General features: G+C 23.8%; 4 protein-coding genes across 4 annotated transcripts; 1 reads left to right on the plus strand and 3 right to left on the minus strand.

The window, feature by feature from the left end:
• Positions 1–783: 783 nt before the first annotated feature.
• On the plus strand, positions 784–8,532 carry PVVCY_0101340 (transcription factor with AP2 domain(s), putative; the record flags this gene model as incomplete). The annotated part of the gene is made up of 2 exons (XM_008628519.2): positions 784–5,998; positions 6,110–8,532. The coding sequence occupies 2 exons, from the start codon at positions 784–786 to the stop codon at positions 8,530–8,532; spliced, it is 7,638 nt and encodes a 2,545-aa protein (XP_008626741.2).
• Positions 8,533–8,915: 383 nt separating this feature from the next.
• On the minus strand, positions 8,916–14,903 carry PVVCY_0101350 (myosin-like protein, putative; the record flags this gene model as incomplete). Its single annotated transcript, XM_037634179.1, has 1 exon — positions 8,916–14,903. The coding sequence occupies one exon, from the start codon at positions 14,901–14,903 to the stop codon at positions 8,916–8,918; it is 5,988 nt and encodes a 1,995-aa protein (XP_037490021.1).
• A 2,325-nt stretch (positions 14,904–17,228) lies between these two features.
• Positions 17,229–19,670, minus strand: PVVCY_0101360 (conserved Plasmodium protein, unknown function; the record flags this gene model as incomplete). The annotated part of the gene is made up of 1 exon (XM_008628521.2): positions 17,229–19,670. The coding sequence occupies one exon, from the start codon at positions 19,668–19,670 to the stop codon at positions 17,229–17,231; it is 2,442 nt and encodes an 813-aa protein (XP_008626743.2).
• A 1,005-nt stretch (positions 19,671–20,675) lies between these two features.
• Positions 20,676–23,117, minus strand: PVVCY_0101370 (cytosolic Fe-S cluster assembly factor NAR1, putative; the record flags this gene model as incomplete). Its single annotated transcript, XM_008628522.1, has 1 exon — positions 20,676–23,117. One exon carries the CDS (start codon positions 23,115–23,117, stop codon positions 20,676–20,678), a length of 2,442 nt encoding a protein of 813 aa, XP_008626744.1.
• Positions 23,118–24,259: the final 1,142 nt, after the last annotated feature.

A 24,259-nucleotide genomic window follows, 5' to 3' on the forward strand; every position in this document is an offset into this window, starting at 1 on the left:
TCTATTATGAGCAATATAATGTGTGAAAAGGATTTGACTTTAGACAAGCATATAATTTTTTTAAGATATGTATTATGTAACTATTTGAGAATATTATGTTTTATTTATTTTTTTATTTTGTATAAGGAAATATATAATAATAATAATGATAGTTATATTAAGCTTGTTTAAGCATTTATAGTTTTATATCTGTAGAAAAGTAATGTACTATAATTATTTATATGATACATTTTATTTAGTTGCAAGAGTAGTATACTGAAGTAGTTATAGATATATGTGCATATTTTTTAAGTGACATTCCTTATGTCAATAAAAATTTTAATAGACACATGTTGTTAGACTTTTTATTGTACAATATTTTGGCTGCTTCTTACAATTTTTACTTATCTGCCTGACTGTTCATGCAATATTTATACTATTTGAACGTATCACTTATTTTGAGATATGCTATATTTGTATTAGCTTTATTTTGTGTGAGAAAGTGAAAACATTTTTGTACAAATAAATGAACACATAAAATGTAAAATATAGAAAGTTTTTATACATAGACAAGATTTGTTTTGCTTTCATCATTGCATCTTTTGAAGATATGTATATTACTCTATTTTTAAAGTTGACCTCTTTAATTGCTTTATAATATTAAACTTATATAGTACCTGATTTGTGTAACTTAAAAAGTTTAGAGAAATACTTTGTTTAATGTTTTCTCTATATATGGTTGTAATTGCCACTATTTTTATATCGAATTATTTTCAAGTTTTTAAAATAAAAGTTATATAAAAAATGGATAAATCTGCTAAATCGGAAGATTGTAAAATAAACTCTAAATTGGAAAATTATAAACATGATGTTGATCAAATAAAAAAAACATATAACTTATATCAGAACAAAAGTATGGATACATTTGCATCTAATTCAACAATAGATGAAAATAAGATTGTAAATACAAATGACTTTTGCAATACATGTAATCAACAAAACAATGAAAGAAATGTAGAGAATAATAATACTACAAAGGAAGTATGTCTTTCAGAAGAAAACAAAAGTAACAGTATGATGGATTTCTTAAAAACACCAATAATAAATGAAAATAATTATAATAATTATATGAATGAAATAAATAAAGAATTAAAGAATATTGAGAATATGCATACATATATGGACAATTACAATGATAGTCGTATAAATCAAACAAACAAATTTAATATATGTATGAACTGTTCATATAATAATGATAGTTATACATGTAAAGACATGAACTGTACAATAAATCCTGAACAGTTTGAATATAACAATTACAATAATAATGAAACATCTAAATTATTAAAAACATATATTGATAAAATATTTCAAGATGAACATAATGAAGATAAAACACAAAAAAATGGAAACTATAATGAATACTCTCAAAATATGCAAGCATCTGATTTTGCAATTAATAATAATATAATGTCTGATACATTAAAAGATATAAATATAAAAAATAATAATGTTATTACAAAAAATATTGTTAATAAAATCCAGAATTATTTAAAAAATTCCAATTCAATTTCTACATGTATAGATAATACAAATTGTATAGGAAGTGAAAATAGTAAAGGTCATTTAGAAACAAATGATTGTAATAGATGTCAAATATGTGAAAATAATATGATTAACAAAAAGTTTGAAAATAAACTAAATATATCTGTACCTCCTTTTCTTGTCTATATATCTACAAATCATTTAAATAGTGATATAACAGTGAGGTTAAATAATAATATATTTCCAATAATAAATAATAATGAATTATTTAAATATATTCATAATGAATTAATTTTAGGATTATTTAATTTAGATTCTAGTAAATATATAGAACAATTAATTTATAGTATTAAAAAATGTTTCATTGAAATTTTAGATTATTTAAAAGAAATAAATCATATGTATGTTTACAATTTAAATGATGGTGAATATTTTTATCACTTTAGAGAAATAATGTCTATTGAGTTTTCAGAAATCGATATGAATTCAATAATGTATTATTCAAAAATTTATAAAAAAATTTATGAACAATCTGAAAAACGAAAAAAAAATAAAAATAATAAAAATAACAATCGGGGTATAATTCATGCTTCTTCAAAAATATTTTTACCATATTTAAACAGATGTAAAACAAAAAAAAATAATAAAGAAAAAAGTAAAAGTTCGGAAAATGTTTTTTCTAACTTTAAAAGTGTAAAAGAAGTTGTTGAAAAAGAAAGCGGTGAAGAATATGAAGAATGTTTAATGCATGATAATGAACTAGATGACAAAAGTAAGACAGCTGCTCGAATTTTAAAAAGAAGACACTGTTTGATAGATGAAAAGAATGGTTCTAAAAATGATTATAAACAAATAAAAACAGAAATTGCATCTATTGATTTAAATAATACAAATGAATCTGAAAATAAGAATGTATTAGAAGCAGATATCACCAAATTAACTAAACAAGAGTCTGTTGAACAGAATGATAAAGATGTTAGTGAGCAATGTGAAAGTAAGACAAATAATAAATCGGAAGAAGAAAGATGTGATTCTATTTGTTCAAATATTAAGGAAAGCGATGAGAAGAAGGATGCATCTAGCAATGATATTGAGAATAATGAAGTAGATGCAAGAGAAAAAGATGGAAAAGGTATGATCGAGTCAGAAGAAATTGAAAAGGAAATAACTAATGATACTAGTGAAGATTGTATAAAGTTTTATGAAAAAGATGAACTATTTTTTAATAATAAGACAGATGCATATAAAGATAAGACAAGTACAGTTGATAAATTAGAAACTGAGGATATAGATGCATCTTACAAAAGTACGTTTTCATCTAATGATATTTTAATTAAAAATAGTGAGCTAATTTCTGAACATGCGGAAAATGGTGAAAATAAATGTACAGAAAAGTTTACTAATTTAAAAAAAGAGAATTCTTTTACTTCTGATAATAATAATAAATCTAGAGTAGCATCAAATAATAGTGTTAATAAAAAATATGGAATAAAAAAGATAACACAAAATAAAGAAATATCTAATGGAAAAATAATAAAAAAAATAAAAATAGCATATATAAATAAAATTATTAGTACAATATTATGTAGAAATTTATTAAATTATTCATTAATTTTTTCACCAATATTAAAAAATGAAGGTGTTATATCAAATTTAAATATTTCCATCATTAATAATATTATTCTAAAATTAAAAAATCTAAGAATGATGGATATTGAAAATACAAGAATGCGTTCTTACTATATGTATAAAAATATGTCAACAATTAGTTTCGAAAATAATTACTTACCATTTAATGGGTTTGGAAATAATATTATAATAAATTCTCAACTCGATCAAGCTGTTCAAAATAAAGACAAGACAACAAACAAATTATATGCTCTATATAATACGGAAGATAAAATAATTAATAGATTTATATCTTTAATACCTGATGAAATAAAATCACAATTTTTGAATAACATTACTGAAAAATCGCAGAACAATGGTTCTTATAATATTAATAAAATAAAAAAGTTTGTTGAAAATTATTTAAAAATAAAAAATGTAAATTCTACATCTGCTTTGAACGATTTTACTGAATTATGTGCTGGTCTTGAAACTGGTGATGTAGATAATACATCTATTGAAAATAATGGAAAAATGATTCAGATCCTTCGAGAATTGATAATAAAATATGAAGATCAAATAAATAAAAATGAAAGAAATGATTCTATTACTACTTCTGTACAGAATACTAATTTAGAGAAAGCCGAATCAAATGTAGAACCCGAATCTGAAAATACAAAAAATGAAAATTTAGATGCAAAAAAAGATGATGAAACATTTATAAACTTTTTAAAATCTGAATTATTAGAAAAAGAATCGAATGAATATGATATAATTTTAAAAAATTTATTAAACAAAAATATAAACTCAAACAGTTTTAAAAATACAATTGATGAGAAAAAAGTGTGTAGCATATTTAATGATGGATCTATAAATAATTACACAAATTTTGAATATAATGAAAATATGAATCACCATAAAATTGTAAATGATTACAATGAATTGAAGTATCTAAATAATTTAAGTAATCTAAATTATGGACATGATAATACAATATTAGATTCTAACTTTAAAGAAATAATAGCAAATAGAATGGGACATATTTTAGCTAATAATTCTTTTATTTTAAATAAATTAATTCCAATAATTTTAAATGATAATTTTTCAAATATAAAAAATTGTCATAAACCTCATTGTAATTTTGGTGAGTCAAATTTGGAGGATTTATCTAAAATGATTAAACATAATTATGATATAAAAAATGTGAATAGTTCATTAAATTTATCTGATTTAAATGCAAAGTTAAACATTTTAAATATGATGAAGAATAAAAATAGTGATTTATTGAATAGTTACGACCATTTAGTAATGCCTAATAAGTATTTGGAATGTAGAAATGGAAATAACTTTTATAGTAATTGTCCTTCATGTTGTAATAAAAATTATTATAAAGAAAATCATATAGAAAATATAAATGATTGCAAATTTTTTAATAAAGGGGGTGAAAATACTAATTGCTATTATTCATCACAATGTGAAAATGGATATAATGGTAGTTTAAATAATAGACAAAATGGGTTCAATGATTCTATAATTCTTCAAAACATTATGAAACAGCTTTTAGAAAAAAATAAATCAAAAGAAATGAATAATAAAATTTATTCTGATTTATTGAATTATTTACAAAAAATATCTGAAAAAAATAATGGAGAAAACTTGTCAAACGATTTAGATTCTATTTATAATAATAATGAATTAAATTCTATGGAAGTAAATCATAATATGATTGATGCAAACATAAATAATAAAAATATAAATTTTAGAGATATTCAAAATTTATTTTTAAAAATGAAAGAAGAATTATCACGAGGATCAATCAGAAATGGTAATACTAATAAACCTGATCAAGATATGTTTTCAAATTCAAATATTAGACAAGGACATAATTTAAATGGTTTAGGTTCTACTAACCAATCTGATGAAGATAATTTTAATTTCAATAATTTAGAATCTATTTATAAAGAGCTTCTATTAAAAAAATCCAATAACCAGATGCATCTAAATATTGAAAATCGTAACAATAATAATGATGAGATTAATTCTAACTTGTTTTATGAATTTATTAAAAATAATAATAAAGCTGGAAGTAAAACAAAAAATGATTTATCTTCATTATATAGTTATGCAGCATATAAATCATGGTTAGCTAGTTTAGAAAATGCAAAAAAAAATAATAGAATTAATAGTAATAATCAATATGTTATTGATACTAATTTGTATAGTTCATGTTTATGTGTTGGTAAATGCGTATGCTATAAAAATGATTATTTAAAAATAATTGATAATAATAATTTAAGGGAATATTTATCAAACTTATCATATTCAAATATGGTTGTAGATGCAAATAATGAAAAAATGGCAAATATGGATGAGCTTGGTAAATTTTTATTAGTTTCTGTTGATAGTAAGAGAAATAATTTACATGATTGTTTGAACATGAGTCATAATGATGACAAATTGGGTAGAATTATAAGTAACAGTTCTTCTAATTTATTTTTAAGTTCTAAAAATAATAATGGTGATAACATATTAGGAAATACAAGGGGATTCGATAATTTAAATTTACGAGGCAATTCAGATGATGCACAATTTGATATAAACCTTTTAAATAACAATCATGATAATTTAAATATTATGAAAGAATTGTATGGAAGTGATAAAAACATTTTAAGATCAAATAAAAATATATTCGGAAAAAAAAATAGTTATAGCAGTTTGAATGAAGATGAAAATAAAAACAACAATGAATCACTTACAAATGCAGATAATTTAAAGACCGGAATTAAAGGAGATAAAAATTGTAAAAATGGAAATATGCCTATCAATGGTTTATATGGGGGTTATGGACGTGGGCAAAGAGCAAAAGGTAAAAAAAGCTAAAAAAAAAGAAAAACATTAACAGTGCTAAACCTGTTGATGTGCTTATAAAATGTTACACATGATAAAAATTATTACAACTTATTACTTCACTTTTTAGGATTGGAGAAAAATAAGAATTTAACGGATAATGGAACTACAAACAAAACTAGCGGAAACACAAAAGGCAGTACATCAAAAAGAGGTAATGGGAAGGATAAGCAAAATGGAACAGGTTATGTAGATATTGGTGAAAACTATGAGCTTAAATATACAGTTGCTGAGCTGAAACCACAAAGAGGAGTTTATTTTGATAAGTCCCAAAAGGCATGGATTGGAAGTTGGTATGAAGAAGGAAAACAAATTAAGCGTCGATTTAAGATTAAATATTATGGATGGGATGAGGCTAAAGAATTAGCAACAAAAGCTAGATTTTCTTTTGAAAACAGAATCAAAAATTTAGAAGGAAATAATGGTAAGGGTAATTCTGGTGCATCTAAAAATAATACAAATTCAGGAGAAAAGAATGGAACAAAACTTACGACAAGTGGTAATAAAAAAAATGGAACACAAGATGTAGAAAATAATAATACGGATAGAATCAAAACAAGAAATAGTTCAAAAGATGTAGGAGAAAAAAATAATAATGAAAATGTTATATCTGATGAAAATAATATTAATGATATAGATAACCATAATAATCCAAATGAAAATTATGGTTCTACATCTATGTGTAAGTTAGTAAATAAAAATATGAGTAATGAAAAAAAAAAAAATAATAATATAGATGAAGATGAAATATGGAATAATAAAGAGTCTCAAAATTATGATTCTAAAGTAAAATATGATAAAGATGGAAATGGAAAATCTAATTTATCATATGAAAACAAATCAGGAGTAAATACTAGAAGTGGTCATCTTACAAAAAAAAATAGTTTTAATAATAAAAATAATAATAATTGGTCAGAAGAAAGACATATTGATTATAATAATTCAGATGTAAATATGTCTGAACAAAGGTCTTATTATGATACATATAATAATGGAAATGGCTATGAAATAGATGAAGGTAAAAATGGTGTAAATAAATTATATGGATATGATGAAACCGAATTAGATAGTAAAAATGGTAATATAATAAACTCAGGAAAAAAAAATAGTTTCAATAATAATGGACAAATAAAATATCAAAACAATAAATACAATGATGGAAATAATACTATTACTTATGCTAAATCAAATACAAAAAAAGGATGTGATAATAATATAATCGATAATTCTGTTATATTACCTCAAGGTGTATTTTATCAGGATTCTAAAAAAGCTTTTTGTGCTAATTGGTATTCAAATGGTAAACAAGAAAAAAGATATTTCTCTATTAATAAGTTTGGTGAAGAAAAAGCTAGAAGTTTAGCTATAGCAGCAAGAAAAAAATTTGAAAATTTGTATAAAAAAAATAATAAAAGAGATTATGTTACAGGAACTGTTCATACACAACAAATTGAAAATGGAAACTCTGAAATGTCTATTTCTAAAAATAATGATAATTTAAATGGAGAAAATATGAGTCTTGAAAAAAATGAGTCTGGTATTGATTACACAAAAAAAGAAATGAATGATGATAAAGATTCAGAAACTAATAATGATGAACATATTGTTAAGAGAAATAGCTATGTAGATGCTAATAATATGGGAATAAATAATAGATGCAATACACGAAATGGTTCTAAACATGTTAACTTCGATTATAATAGTGAAAACGGTTTTGGAAATGAAAATAATTATGAAGACAATGAAGAGAATAAAGGAGAAGATGAAAATGGTTTTGTAAAAAATTGGAATGAACATGAAAAAAAAATAATAAATAATCAGGGGAATCATAACATTAATACAAATGCGATAAAAGAAAATCATATTGATAATATTACAAACATTCACGGATCAAAGGCTAATGAAGAATATCATACTGATTTAGAGATGAATGATGACAAGCAAGATGGAAAAATAAATATAGAAAATGAAAACTATGATAAGGATTATCTAAATAATGATACAATACAGGAAATGTGTAATAATGACCATAACATAGATGACAAAAATATATCTCCTCATTTATATTTACAAACAAATGATAACGAAAATAAAGAAATAATAATAGATGATATGAACATAAATAATTGTAATATAGAAGATGATTCTAACTATTTTAATAATAGCAATAATAAGGAATCAGATGAAGATATGTTTGCAAAAAATTCACAAAAAGAAGATTTAAGTCCATATAACAAATCAGATAAATCTGGATCAACACCAGCTGGAGTTTATGTTATTAGAATTAATGGAGTTGTACAAGCATGGAGAGCTGAATGGAAAAGCCCAAGTGGTTGTAAAAAAACCAAAAATTTTGGAATAAGTACATATGGCTCGGATTTAAGTAAAAAATTGGCAATTGAGATGAGAGCCAGAATGTCTGGTGAATGCTTAGTTGCTGATGATGGAACTGTATTCGATTACACAAATAAAGCAGAATCGAAAGATGATTGATAAAATCAAAGAATATAATTATAGTATCAACTATTTATTTACAACGTTTGTATAATTTTGTTCTTTTTATTTATTTGTTCTGTTTAGTTTTATTTAGTGAATTTGTTATTTATTCTTTTGTTTGTTTTTTATTCGGTCGTTTGTCTTTGATTTTTTTTTTATATCGTTTGCAACCAGAAGCATGTTATTGTGTCATCAAACACCATTCATTTAAATAGTTTCATAAGTTTAAAAACTTTTCAACTCGTTCAATTTGTTTTTTTATCGTAATACAATACAAACAAAAAGTTAAGAAAAAAACGGTCTAACAAGTGATACATAAATAAAAAAATGAAAAAAAAATGAAAACATAAAAATAGATCAAGATGAGATGCGGGTTCTTCTCATACAGGGGTCTCGAATATGACAATGTTATATTTTCTGTTTTTATTTTTAACAGTCATTCTTAAATATCTATTTTTAACAATATGAATAGATCCAGTAAATGATCGTCTTTTTGATATGAATACACACCATGTACCTTTATTGCTAGGATAGAAATAAGTAGCTAATTTTAGTAAACTGTCTGATAAATCATCCATAGTTATATTTTGATTATTTATAAATTCATTGATAACATGTTGTTTAAAATTATTTTTCATTTGATCATCCATATATGTGAAATCTATATGTGCATGTGTCAAACATCTTGTCTTTACTTTTTTGTAATTAATAGATGTATAAAATGATTTAGCATTCATATATTCTAATTTACTAACAGTTTTGGATCTAAAACATAATATTTCATATTTATTATCAAAATATTTTTTATCTGCATTATTAGATATACATATTTCATGTACATTTTTATTTGCACCTGATAAAGACAAATACTCAACTATCAGTGCGCAATTCAAACTATGTTTCTTCTTTTCCTCCTTTCCATTGATGCCATTATTCTTAACTTTGTTGTCATGTTCATCCTCTTCATAGTTATAAATTATTTTTTCATTAAAATCGTTATTGTTGTTAATATAAATAATTTTATCCTCATTATATAAATATGATTTAAAATGGTAATCGGATCCAGTCATTAATATGTTCCATTTTTTTCCATGAACATTTTCCATAACTGTAGTCATATTTTTTAATTTTGTCATAAAATTTTCCTTTTCTTTAGATTTATATACAAATAAATCATTTAAATTATTTAATAGCATATTTTTATTTGTATAATCCGTAACTTCTGGTCCATAACTATTTAACTCGTCTAGTTGATCTTTGTAATTAGTTAAATCTACATTCTTAAAACATTCTTCAAGGCTTATATTATCTAAATGAGTATAACAAGATATAATTTGTTTGAATTGTCCCTTTTCATAATTATTAAAATTTATAATGTTATTAAAATCTTCCTTTTCTATTGACAATAACATTTTAAGGTAGTTTGCTGCACTGTTTCTACGACTTTCGTCACCAGAAGAAGCTTTAGTTTCATCATTTAATATGTTATTTATATCTTGTTGTGTCTCTTTATAATTTTCATCATCATCACAATTATTTTCATTCATGTTTTCTTTTTCAATAGATTCTTCCGTTTCATCTATTTCATTTATTTCACAATTTATGCCATATAAATTTTCATTTTCATCGAATAAAATTTCTTCATTCTCGTTTACTTCTATTTCGTTTATGTTCTCCTGTGTTCCAACTTCTTCTACATCCATCATTACATCCTGTTCCATGCTTATTTCACCGCCATCTTCTTTGATTTCATCGGTTACGTCCTCTACTGCAACGGTTTGTTTTTCTTCGTCTACTACTGATTCTACTTCTACTACGTTTTCTTCTTCTACTGCAGATTCTACTTCTACTACGTTTTCTTCTTCTACGGATTCTACATCTATTTCATTTTTGTCTTCTACTACATTTTCTTCCTCTACTACATCTTCTTCTTCTATTATATTTTCTTCTTCTATTATATTTTCTTCTTCTATTACATTTTCTTCTACTACATTTTCTTCCTCTACTACATTTTCTTCTTCTATTACATTTTCTTCCTCTACTACATCTTCTTCTTCTACTGCAAATTCTACTTCTACTACATCTTCTTCTTCTACTACATCTTCTTCTACTTCATTTTCTTCCTTTACTTCTACTTTATTTTCTTCTACTTCTACTGTGTTTTCTTCCTCTACTTCTACTTCATTTTCTTCCTCTACTTCTACTTTATTTTCTTCTACTTCTACTGTGTTTTCTTCCTCTACTTCTACTTTATTTTCTTCTACTTCTACTTCATTTTCTTCCTCTACTTCTACTTTATTTTCTTCTACTTCTACTTCATTTTCTTCCTCTACTTCTACTTTATTTTCTTCTACTTCTACTGTGTTTTCTTCCTCTACTTCTACTTCATTTTCTTCCTCTACTTCTACTTTATTTTCTTCTACTTCTACTTCATTTTCTTCCTCTACTTCTACTTCATTTTCTATTTCTACTTCTACTGTATTTTCTTCCTCTACTACAGGCTCTGCTTCTTTTACGGAAACATCATCCTTTTCATCTGCTTCTTCGGTTTCTTTTACTGCATTTTCTACGGGAACTTCTTTGTCTTCAGTTTCATTTGATATATTCCCTACAGAAAGTTCTTCCTTTTGGCCTATCGATTCGCTCTTCATAGTTGAAGTGCTTTTTCTTTTTCTTCTTCTTCGTTTTTTTTTTTTATTTTTTCCGTTATTGTTTTTGTTTTTATTAGGCTCTTCATTCATGGGTTCAATATCCTCAGCAACATCCTCTCCAATTGTTTCCGCGTTCTCTATTTCAATTCCCTCGACGGGGCCATCAGAGGCTTCCTCTGTAACTTCAAGTTCTTTAACTGCTTCAACTATTTCAGCTTCTTTAACTGCTTCAAGTAATTCAGCTTCTTTAACTGCTTCAAGTTCTTTAACCGATTCAGCTGCTTCGCTAGCTGCATCTTCTCGTTCATTAGTTTTTTCGCCAAAGAGATCTTGAATGGCTTGGTATTTTTCTATTTCTAGATCCTGGAAAATTTCACTTCCCATGGTTAGCTTCCTGACAAAGCTGGCGTAGCATAAATTACCACATCCTTTCGTATAAATAGAATATGGTTTATAACAATTATAAAGAGTAAAGAATTGCTTTATGGATTCATTTATCTTGATTCTGTTTTTATTTACAATACTTAATATTTCAAATCTATTTTTACTAGAACTTTTATCTTTATTTTCATCGCATTTATCGTCAATGGGAATGATGGCATTTTCATCTTCTTTCAAAACTAATCGTTCCTCAGTCATTATTTTAATAGAACCTTTTTTATCATCAGATTTGCTGGATTTTTTGAAACCAAAAAATTGATACAATTGGCTAAGCCTATTTTTACTTCCTTTTTTCGGTGTGACTTCATTATTTGACGAAGTATTGTCTTTTAAAATTTCTTCAGAGCATGGTTTATCATTATTTTCTATATTAATTTCTTGTTCGTTATATGTTTCATCAAACTTTACGCATTCTAAATTAGATGCATCATTTAAATTGTTCAAAGCTGATTTTCTCATATGTTCGATATGTTGTTCATAAGAAATATTAAAATATTCATATTTAGGAAAGACATTAATAATTAATAATACTAAGCAATGATTGCTTATGAAAACCATATTATTTCCCATTACCCATTCATGACTGCTTATTTGATATGATTTGATTAGAGATTCAATTTTTTCTTTGAGACATTCATTGGATTGTTCTTCTACATTTTCATCTTGTTCAGCTTGCTCTTCTGCATTTTCATCTTGTTCATCTTTCTCTTCAGCACTTTCATCTTGTTCAGCTTGCTCTTCTACATTTTCATCTTGTTCATCTTTCTCTTCAGCACTTTCATCTTGTTCAGCTTGCTCTTCTACATTTTCATCTTGTTCAATTTTCTCTTTTATATCCTCATCTTGCTCAACATTCTCTTCCTCATTTTCATTTTTCACATCCGCGCTCTCTTCATCAATTTTTTTTGTTTTTTTGTCAAAAATTGAGAGGAACTCGGTTAAGGTGAATTTGTGAGGATAATATCCGACCTTTAATTGTGAAGCTTCAACAATGCTAAAATTTCTAACTTGTCTCAATACTATGTTGGCATCAAATGAATACAATTCTCTTTTACTTTCATTAGGTTTCATACAAAGAATAAAATGGCAAAACGTGGCATCTTGAAGTTTTTCTAATTCTGTTAAATTATTTCTTAGCAAACTAACAGCCATTTGGTTTTTGGTATCATATCGTCTTTTGAATAATTTAAGAGCAAATTGTAAACTATATCTTCTTTTTTCTTCTACAATATTTCCTGAATTGTCATAATTATAAAACATGCAAAATTGTCGCATATATTCATTTTTTGATTGTTTAACCATATCAATAAAACGGTTTGTTAATATGTCTATATTTTTTTCAACAAAATTTTCTACATTGTATGTTATATCTCCACAAGAGTGCGTGATGACAAATGTTTTTTTATTTCCAGCTACATCATCTTTCTTAACATATTTTGAATTATGGCCAAATTTGCGTATTATAGATGTGTGCAAGCTACTTTTGTCAAATATTGTTTTTGTGGAAGCATTTTCTAAAAATGAGAATAAGCATTCTTCTGTCGAACCAACTAATAAATTGCATAAAGGTTCATTGTCTATATTTTGGATATCGTATTCATAACATATCCCATCCTCATTATATGAAAGGATTACTTTTTTGTAGATGCAATTGTTTTTAATTTTAATTAGTTCTTCATTTGTCGTATTAATTAATAATTGGTCTAATGAGTTATATTTCGAATTTTCAAAATATGCCATGTCTAATATATTTATGTAATTGGTATTTTCATTTATATTTTGTAATTGTGTACATTTGTCGTTTATTTTATATACAATCCAATTAAATAATTCTTCGTAACATGTTTTTATAAAATTTTCTAATTTTTTTTGAATTTTTGTTTCATTATGCACTTTTATAAGTATAGAATCATTAAATATATAATTAGTTGTAAAGTATTTTACAAAGGTTTCTATATCAAAACTTAATAAATTACACGCTAATAATAAATTTTTTACATTTTCATCTAAACCAACATCTTCTGGATTTTCTAATTCGCTTAATATGGTTTCATAATTTATATTTTGTCCAAATATATTTCTTTTCATAAGTAATGACTTTTTATGAAATGCTTTTACAATTTCTGTATTTCCTAATAATAATAATGCAGAGAGTACTGAGAAAATAAAATCAATTTCTTTGTCATCATCAAATATATAATTCAATGATTTTAATAATTCTAAAATTTTTCCTGAATAATCAGTAAACTTTTCAAAACCTTTTTCATTATTTAACATAGAATAATTTTCTATATTTTTTAAAAAATACATTTTTTTAAATTTATCACTTGATCCATTTATCATGTAATAAAATACATTAAATGAATTCTCATTTGCCTTTCTATTTATTAATCTTTCTTTGTCTAATAAAAATTTCTTTATATGAAATGATTTTATTTCTTCATTTTCTAGATGAATTGTACAAAATCTAGAAAATCGACTTGAATTTTTGTTATTTACAGTGATGGCATTTCCAAATGCTTCCATCACTACGTTTACATGCTTGAGCATTTCAGACATGTTAAATTTATATTTTGTATTTTCTTCGTTAAGATTATTCTCTTCTTGATTGTTTATACTGCCCTCATAAGTTTCAGATTCATTGTCTTCTGTTATTTCATTTTTGTTTACCATAGGGAGCATGGTTGGAAGTCGTCGACTACCCTTTACTTGGTAAGCAATAAAATTTATGATGTTTTTAGCTATTTCAGATTTACCTGACCCAGATTCTCCGGATATAATAATAGACTGATTTCTTTTTAATTCATTTAAATTTTTTAGGGCATTATGCACAACATGGTATTCATTTAAACTTAAATCTTCTACACAATCTATACATTTATATTTTTCAATTATTTCTTCATTGTTAATATTAGTGTTGATTTTAGGATTAATAAAAATTAATAATGGTCCCATTTTTGTATAGAATTTATTGTTCTTAAATCTTTCTTTTAAATGATACAATACTGATGGTTCATTAATATATCTTAATTTCATCATATCATTTTGATCTAATGAAAATAAATAATTTGCTTTACTTAAATTTTTAGGATCAGCAAGAAATACATAATCACTATAATCATTATATTTAGACAATAATACTTGGTTATCACTTTTTATGTCAATTACACGACATAAATTGTACATCATATTGATTTGATCATATTTGGGTGATGTGTTCTTACACCACACCAAATCCCCCTCCTTGAAGTTTTGGTCGCAATTGTAGTTACGCATTATGGACATTCTTCAAAGCGAACAAACGTGATATATATATATTTTTTTTTATAAATTCATTCAAATATGTGAAATAGCGTAATGTATATAAAAAAAGTTTGAATTATATTATTTTTAATTTGCAAAAATAAATAATAACACAAATTAATTAATAACAAGTTTAATTATACATTGTAATTTTTTTTTATTTTACACCATTTAAGTTAAATTTAATTTGTTCTATAACTTTAGTAGTTATCATATTCATTTATGTGCCATTGAATAATTTGTTCAGGTAAAGCGGAAAATAAACAAAAAAAAATAAAAAAATTGAGAAAAATAAAAGCAATAAAATAAATGATAAAATATATATTATAAGTATATATAAATATATAAACTATATATGTATGCGTGTTTGTAACATCATCCACACACAAATATATTTATTGTAATAGTAATAATAATGGGTCATATTGGCACCATAATAATTCAAAGAAAATGTGTTTTATATGTTATAATTATGTTATAGAAACAATTATGTATAAATATATTAACATAAAGCAATATATAAGTTTATAATAATAGTAAATTGTAAATGTTGTTACTAAAAAAAGAGAATTAATCTATTAATTTTATATACCATATTTAATGTGTACCTTATTAATTCATTATTTTCCATTTTTTTTAATTCGGTGCTTATTTATTATATTATTATTATATTGTATTATAAATGTTTGTGTGCAATTTTTTTTCTTCACTTTTTTAGCTAGATGGGGTTATAAAGCTAGTGGAAAATGGAAATGTATAGAAAATAATAAAAAAATTTTTTTTTATTAATTTTTTTCCAGTTTTTTTATTAACTGTTCATATTTTACTTAACAAATTAAAAAATTTAATTAATATATAAAATTCAAATTTTACACTATAAAAATAAGGGAAAACTTTTGGAGTTTTTTTTGCTTTTTTCAAACATAATTACAATAAAAAATTTCATATAGATTGACGAAAAGGAGAAAATTAATACACACATATAAATATATCTATATTTATTTATTTACACATTTTTCCATAGAAAATTTCAAACTACTTGATTTCCTAAAATTGTGTGTGTAAGTGCTTATTTGTCAGAATTCCTAAAGCTATGTAGATTGTGCCAAAAAATTTCAACGTCCTTTCCATAATTTCCCTATATCGTTCTATCAAAATGGCTTTACATGTTGCGCATTCATTTTGTTTTAGCGATTAAAAAGTGAGATAAAAGGCAACCAATATTTGTAATTTTGTTATGATTGGAAATTGAATTTTTTACCATATATAAAAAACAATTTTCGAATATTTTATCAACATATTTTTGATATGAGATTTATATTGTATGTCACATTATTTACGCTATTTTTTTGGTTATAATAAAAAAACAATTTAAATTAAAAAATTCGAGACTTTGTTTTTTCTGAATCAATTCATATAATTCATCATCATTATATATAAATATATTGTTTACAACATTTGGAATTTTTTCGATCTATTTATTAAAATAATAATAACAATTGTTATTCATTTGAATTTTGCTTATTTGATCAATTCGAATGAAAAGTATAATTCTTGGTTTTTCTTTATAATTGGTATTTTCCTTCGACGAACAAAATTTAAAATTGCAGCTACCTCCAACATATTTTTGTAAATATATAAATTGTGGATGGTTAAATTGGCATTTGTTATTAGATGGTAGTTTTTTGAAATATCAATTTGTTTGTCTTATTTCTTTGGGTCGAAAAAAATAATTTATTCTACTTTTTTCGGGTTATTTTTCCTTAATCTTTCTGAAAAAAATAACGCAACAAACGGGCCCCCCCTCTCAATGTATGCAAATTAATTGAATAAGAGATCATGATCACTTAACCATATGCATATGAATTAATTTATTACATCGAGATATAAACAATTATTATTTACATGAGTATAGAATGAAATGTTTTTATGAGGTTGTACAAAAAAAATTATTTTATTTAAGCATCATTCAATAAAATTTTCAAGTCGTGATCATATCATAAATTGAAAGTCATTCAAATTAAAAAAAAAGCAAAACTTATCACGCATGAACATATATGCACACAATTAAATACGTAACGCTGTTTTCTTTACTCTATACATATGAGTAAAGCAATTTTATAACATGTATTCAGTTTCCCAAAAAAATAAAACACATAAAAAATAGAAGGAAAATACAAGTAAATAAATTTATATAGAATCCAGGTTTGTTGCACTGATTAAAGTCGTTTGTATGTTTATCTTCCCTTCATTTTAATTTGTAATATAAAATTACATAAGGGATGGATGGTTGATTTCTTAAATTCCATCTAAGTTGTTCGTTCCCTTAAATATAGTCAATTTTTTTTCTCGTTTACATGCTTGGTTAATATTGGTTAAAGTTATTTTTTTCAAGTTAGCATTTGTTTGCAATAAAGCATTTTTTGAATGATCATACATAGCTTGATGCAGTTCATATTTATCAACCAGTTGCTTAGTTATATCTTCTCTGTCTTTATAGAATTGTTGTTCTTTGTTTTTGATGCTTGTGTATTTATTTATTAGTTCTTTTTGTTTCTCTAATAAATTTTTTTTTGTTTCTTTTAATTTTTGTTCATATAATTTCATATCATTAATTGAAAAATCAAATGGTAAGGTATGGACAGTTTTATCTTTCAAAGACTGGTACATAATGTTTACATCAGTGATAGTGCCATTTTGTATTTGTCGAAGTTTGACTAAACTTTGTTCATCCTCTTCTAATTCCTGATAAATTTGTTCTGAACAGTTAATAATTTTATAAATAGAACTAATTAATTCTTTAAATAATATGTTTTTTAATTTCATTATATGCTGATCATGATTAATGTGTCGTATATAATTAAATAATTGTTCTTTCATAGGTATAGACATAATAGATATAAGATTAGCATCAACCTTTTTCAAAATTTGATCAAGTTCTTTATTTTTGTAATATGGATTTAAATTCATGAATATATTTCCATCTTCATTTGTTAAATAATTTGTTTTTATATATTTATATGAATTAATTATGTTATTTAAACTACCAATAGGGTTAAACTCATTAATATTGGTAATAGGTAATAAATTTTTAATTTTATTTAAATATTTATATTTTTTATCGTTTTTTAAAATTATTTGAAATGGTGACCCTTTTACATGACACCCATTTAGTTTTACTTTTATTTCTCTATAAGTGTGATAGTTAGACGGGGCATCCAAATCAGTCTCGATATATTTTTGATCATTTTTTTTTACATATTTATATATAACTTCGTATATACCATTTGATAAATTATTTATCTTTGTGATTTTGACATCACCTAATCCTGTCACTTCAAATGTTTCGTTTCCGTCTTTTATTTTATTTTTATATGCATCGTAACATTGAATGAAGAAGTTGTTGAATTTTTTATTTTCTTCGTTATCTTCTTCATCATCAAATTTTAATACATGCACATTTTTATAATCAATTGACTCTTCGTTGCATACAGAATTATATCCCTCACTTTGTGATGAATCATAAAATGTATCACTTTCATTATTACTATAATCGTTAGAATTATTTGACTGAGTTTCAATTGTTTGATGAAACATTATTTTTTTTTCAATATTTGCTGTATTATTTTTCTCATTGTTTATTTTATTTTCTCTCTTCTTATTAACAGGAATAATTATTCTGTGGTTTATATATTTATACACTACACAATTTGGGGCATATGCTGCCGATGGTTTGATGATAATATTGTAAGGAGTATTTGCTACAGGTTTTTTTTTATAAAATATGGATAAATAATATTGTCCACTTTTTCTAATAGCATAAGATATTACATATGTACCATTTTTCAAATCACGAACATTACATTTTATTGAGTTTGTTGTTAGTTTTATATTTTGATCATCATATTCAAGAGGTTCAAAAATATAAGCATTCTTTATAGTTTCATTATAGTGTCTATTTTCATCATTACAATTGTTTTTATTGATATCTATTTTATAGACATCACTATTATTTAATTGATTTTTTTTTTTTTTTTCACAAGTTTTAGATTGATCATTGTATTCGCTGTGATCACCAAAATTGATACTATCATCATCATTTAGTTCCTTTTTTTTTATATTTTTGTAATTTGAAAATATAGAATTAACATTATATCTATTGTAATCAAAATTTATTAATGATTCGTGTTTTTTGTATAAATGTTCATTATATAAATTATTATTTATGAATGAGTCATATCCATTATCTTCTTTTGGATATTCTCTTACATAATTTAATTTATCTACGTCGTCTTTTTTTTTTATATATGCTTCAAATATGGAATTTTCCACATACACACATTGTCCTGATTTATTTAATGTCTCAACAATTACTTCATTCATTTTTCCTGCTATTCCTTCATATAAGTTTTTTCCTTTAACTTTGCATAATCGATGATATATTTCAAAGTTATTTAAATATGTCAATTCAATATCGTTATTTTGGTTATTATTTTGAAGATGTTTTAATTTTTCCTTAGCATTGTTATCACGTGAAGTGTCAATAATATTTGCTAAATCGTTCCCATATTCATTTATTATTTTTTTAATATATTTTTCTCCTATAAAATTTGTTCGGGAAATGTATTTATCATTTTCTATGCTATGTGATTTGGTATATTTCTTTTCCCTTTTTTCCTCTTTTCTTGAGCTGCATTTTAATATGCTGTTAAGCTTTTCAATGGCTTTAGCATCGATCATGTGATAAACCGGAATAAAAATTTAATTAATGAATTTGAAAAATGAAATCAATAATGAACGTAGAACATAAACGTGTATACATAGCTATGTGTTTATGCTTTTTAAAAAAAATATATTTAATCCAAAAAAATGTTGGAAATACAACCAGTACATATATGTTATAAAAAGTTTAAATATTTTAACATTAAGAAAAAATAAGACAATAGAAAAAGTTGCAATTTCTTCATATTAAATTATCCAAATTTTAGTAAAAAAAAAATGCAAAAAATTGCACATAAATTTTATAGCAAAATAATCTATTTTTTCAGTATTTTTAAACTATAAAAATTAATTTGATGGCTGTTTTTTTTTTTATTATTTTATTATGATTATTGATATAATTAATTTTTTAGCTATTTACATTTTGCAACAATATTTGTGTTGCATAAATATATATAACAGCGTATGTGAAAAAAAAAAAATACAAAAAATTGAAAAAATGTGTTACTTAAAAGGACTATATGTACTTTTTATGGGTGTGGAAGATTATTTTTTTAGTGTAAAAAGGAAAAGTAGTATTAATTTATGTGGGATACATGCATAGTTTCTTTTTATATTATATTTATCTTTGGTAATAATTTTCTTAATATATTTAAAAGATTAATGAGGATTACAAAATAGGGTAGAGTGTTGATTGCACACACATATGAGCATGAATTTATGTGCACGTAAGCAAACATCGTACTATGAATGTATTAAAAATATTGTTACAAAAAAATCAAATAAGCGGTTAATATAATTGTCACAAATAGAATGAATTTAAATAAATACAAACGAACAAATTAAAGAAACAAAAAGACAAATAAAGCATAATAAAATATCACACAAATTGTATAGAAAACAAAACAAGTATTCTCATTATATTGACATTTAAAAAGGAATATGTAACAATAATGCGTATGCATTCTGCATATATATATATATGCATAAATTATGTGGTATGTGCCAAATTGATTGTCATTGCGACTACCAGCTAATTATGTCCAATTTCTTCTTTGAAGTTAAAGTGGTTTTAAATATATGAAAGGTTTTTGTATTAAAAATATTAAAAACATTATTTAAAAATGAATTAACAGTTGAATCGTTTGTAGATTCATCTGAATTAACATATGTTGTATATTCATTGTTATGAATTTTGTTATATAAATCTTGAAATAATTTTTCTTTATCCGTTTTTTTATTTTGATTATATTTAATTTGGCTAGATAGTTTATTCATGGATAATGTTTTGTGATGCCTGCTTGAACAACATATATAATTTGGGATTTCCTTATTTTCTGAAAGTGTATTTTCATTATCATGTTCTATGGAAAGAAAATCAAAATTTTGTATAACAGTTTGCTCAGCAACTTTTTTAAAAATATTAAGATTATAACATGAACATGTAGACAAATCAGGAATGTCATATTCATCGAAAATATTTTGTGCACATCCAAAAAGACATCCTTTTTCACAAGCCATTAATTCTACATAATCAATTTGACCATTAAATTGAAGATCATAATTAATTTCAACATTGTATGTTTTTTTGGAATCTTTTTTTATTTCATCTCTCTTTATATATTTTCCTTCTTTTATTTTTTTTAAAACATTATACATACTTTTAAAACCATAAGATAAAACAACTCTGAAAACGCAAATATCGTTTTCATGTAAAGAAAATACAATTATATCATTATATTTGAAATTAAAATTGTTTTCATCTAAATTGTAACCATAAATTTTATTACATACATATTTAAATATTTCTTCTCCATACCCCATCGAAATATTATTTGTATTGCTACATCGAATTATTTTATCAGATAAATTTTGATAGATAAATTGTAGAGATTCATTAAAATTTGTTTCTTTCTGTAATTCAGTATTTTCATCAGATGTATTTTGTATTTTTTTTTTGTCCTTTTCTTCTTGTTTAGAATTTTCTATACCTACAGAATTTGTGGTAGTGATATTTGTATTATTATTTGATAATTCAAATTTGTTTATTTTTTCAAATAGGGGGTAAATATTATCAATATTGATTTCAGGTAATGCATAAAAGTTTATTTGCAATTTATTAATTAATTCAACAAGTTCGATAGTTGTTAAAACGGAATCTACGTAATAAAATCCATTGTTTAAATTTGTTTTATTAGTATTATTATATAAACTATTTAGATCTACATTATTAGCTATTTTGTTCAAACTAAAATAATTCAAATATGTTGCTATATTTTTATCAACAGCATCTTTTTGTGAACTATTATTTCTTTGCGATTCCAATTTTTTATCAAAACAATATAACAAATAAACATGATTTATTTCATAAATTGACACAGGGATATGTGCATCCGTTTTATTTTCATTATTTTCTTTTTCATCATTATTATTATTACTATATGTATTTTTTAATAAATTGTTATTTTTTAGGTAGTATTTTTCAAAACTTTTTATAAATTTTAATTTATACTTATACATGTCAAAGAAACTATTAGCAAGCTGTTTTTTGAGTAGTGGGTATGTATACAAGCTATTCTGAACATGTAACAGTTTTAAAATGATTCCTTGTATATCTTGACTGCTTCTTAACTTACTAAATGCATTTAAAATATTTTCATCTAGTTTTTTCTCTCCATATATAACACTACCAGTACAATGAGAACATATTATTGGGAAATTTTCATCCCATTTATAATCGGTTGTATCTTCATAGTCATTTAATAGTTCCTTATCGTTATTAAGTTTTATGGATCGATTGTTTGAATTATTTTGAGTTTCATTAGTATTATCATTTTCTTTTTTTGATTCATTATTTATTACTTTATTTTTAAATTTTTTAAAAATACCTCCAAATGGTTTATCCCCGGTTTTTGTATCACTACTAGGTGTCTGCGTAGTATCAAGTTTGGTTTTTGTCTGTTTACATAAATCTGGATTTTTTTTATAAAAATATGAAAGGAATTCTTGTTTTGCCTGATCTAATGCGATTAATTCACTCAACGATGAATCATAAACATAGTCAAAATTTAGTGATTTAAAAAAAAAACATAATTTTTTTTGAGTTGTATGGATTGGCAACTTATAATACACAGACAATGCTGTTAAACTTTGTAATGATAATGAAATGATGTTAATTTTTTTTTTTTTTAAATTATTTAATATTTCAATTGAATTTTGATTTTTTAAAAAATTTGTTTCTTCATTGGTAACACAGCCACTACATGCCAAACAGTCGGTTAGCGAAATTTCGCCTCTTTCATTATTATTTTTGCTTTTTACATTCTTTTTCTTATTAATATTAATCAAATTGGGTTTCTCTATTTTATTTTCATTAGCTTCGGATGCATATAAAAATGGCTTTATACATTCTTCAGCATCGTTGTAGTAATCATTCAAGTTTTCTAATTTTATGGCATTCGAAAACATTTTTGTTGGTTGGTTTGATCATTATTTTTTTTTATCAAAGATCAATGCCATTCTTTTTCGTTTAAAATTTTTAACAGAATAAAGCTCAAAAAAAAAAATAAAAAAATATATAATATATTTATTTTTTTATTACAGTTATTATTTTGTTGTTATTTGAATTTCATATTTCGATTCCTACAAAGAATATAAAATAAAAATATATAATTGCATTATGGTTGAAACGAAAAACATAAATATTAATGTTGATATTTTGTAAAGCATTAAGTTATTAAAATATTGTTTTTTTCTCAAAAAATGAAAAAAAAAAAAAGTTTAAATACGCATTACTATGCCATCATGGACGACATTTTTTTTTCCTTAAAATATTTGAGACATTGTGGTTGGAAGTAAGAAAAAAAAAAAATATTTAAAATGGTATAAATGTCAAAAGAAAAAATATATTATAATTAAAAAAAAAAGGAAATGTTTTAATTTATTATTATTATTATTCGCAAATTTTATAAGTCTAAGGATGTTGGATAAAATAGGAATATATCATCTTTACATATTTTACTAAAATATGAATATTGGGTTATTTGTTCGATATATTAATAGAAAGGAGAAATTCTCAAATTTTTTTTTCAATTTGAAAATATGATTTATTTTCATTTTGTTATCACCCTCAATGAAGTTGTAAAAAATAATCTAAGTCTTAACAATAACTTTTCATTTGTCCAAAGGGTTGAATATAAAAGTTACCTGTTAATTGCATATAATGCAATTATCAGGTTCGTCGAAAAAATGAACAAACATTAATTATATGTAAAATAAAAAAATTATGCAATAGCACTATGTAACTCGTAGAAATATAGAATCGAGGATAAACTGCAGCACAAATAGTATATATGTTTGTACATATAAAATAGTTACAAATATGTCCATGAATAATGGAAATATATGTATATATTATAAAATTGGTGCAAACAAAAGGGCTCATAACTTTAAACAAACAACTATTAATGTATTATATATGAATTATAAAACATGGAAATAAAACAAATAGGGATTACTGAAAAATGAAAGAATACAAATTAATAGTCTATAAAGAAATATAATGAAATACTGGGATACGCCTCATTTAATTTAAAGAAAGAAAATAAAAA

Source organism: Plasmodium vinckei (genome assembly GCF_900681995.1).
Source record: "Plasmodium vinckei vinckei genome assembly, chromosome: PVVCY_01".
Taxonomy (NCBI): domain Eukaryota; phylum Apicomplexa; class Aconoidasida; order Haemosporida; family Plasmodiidae; genus Plasmodium; species Plasmodium vinckei.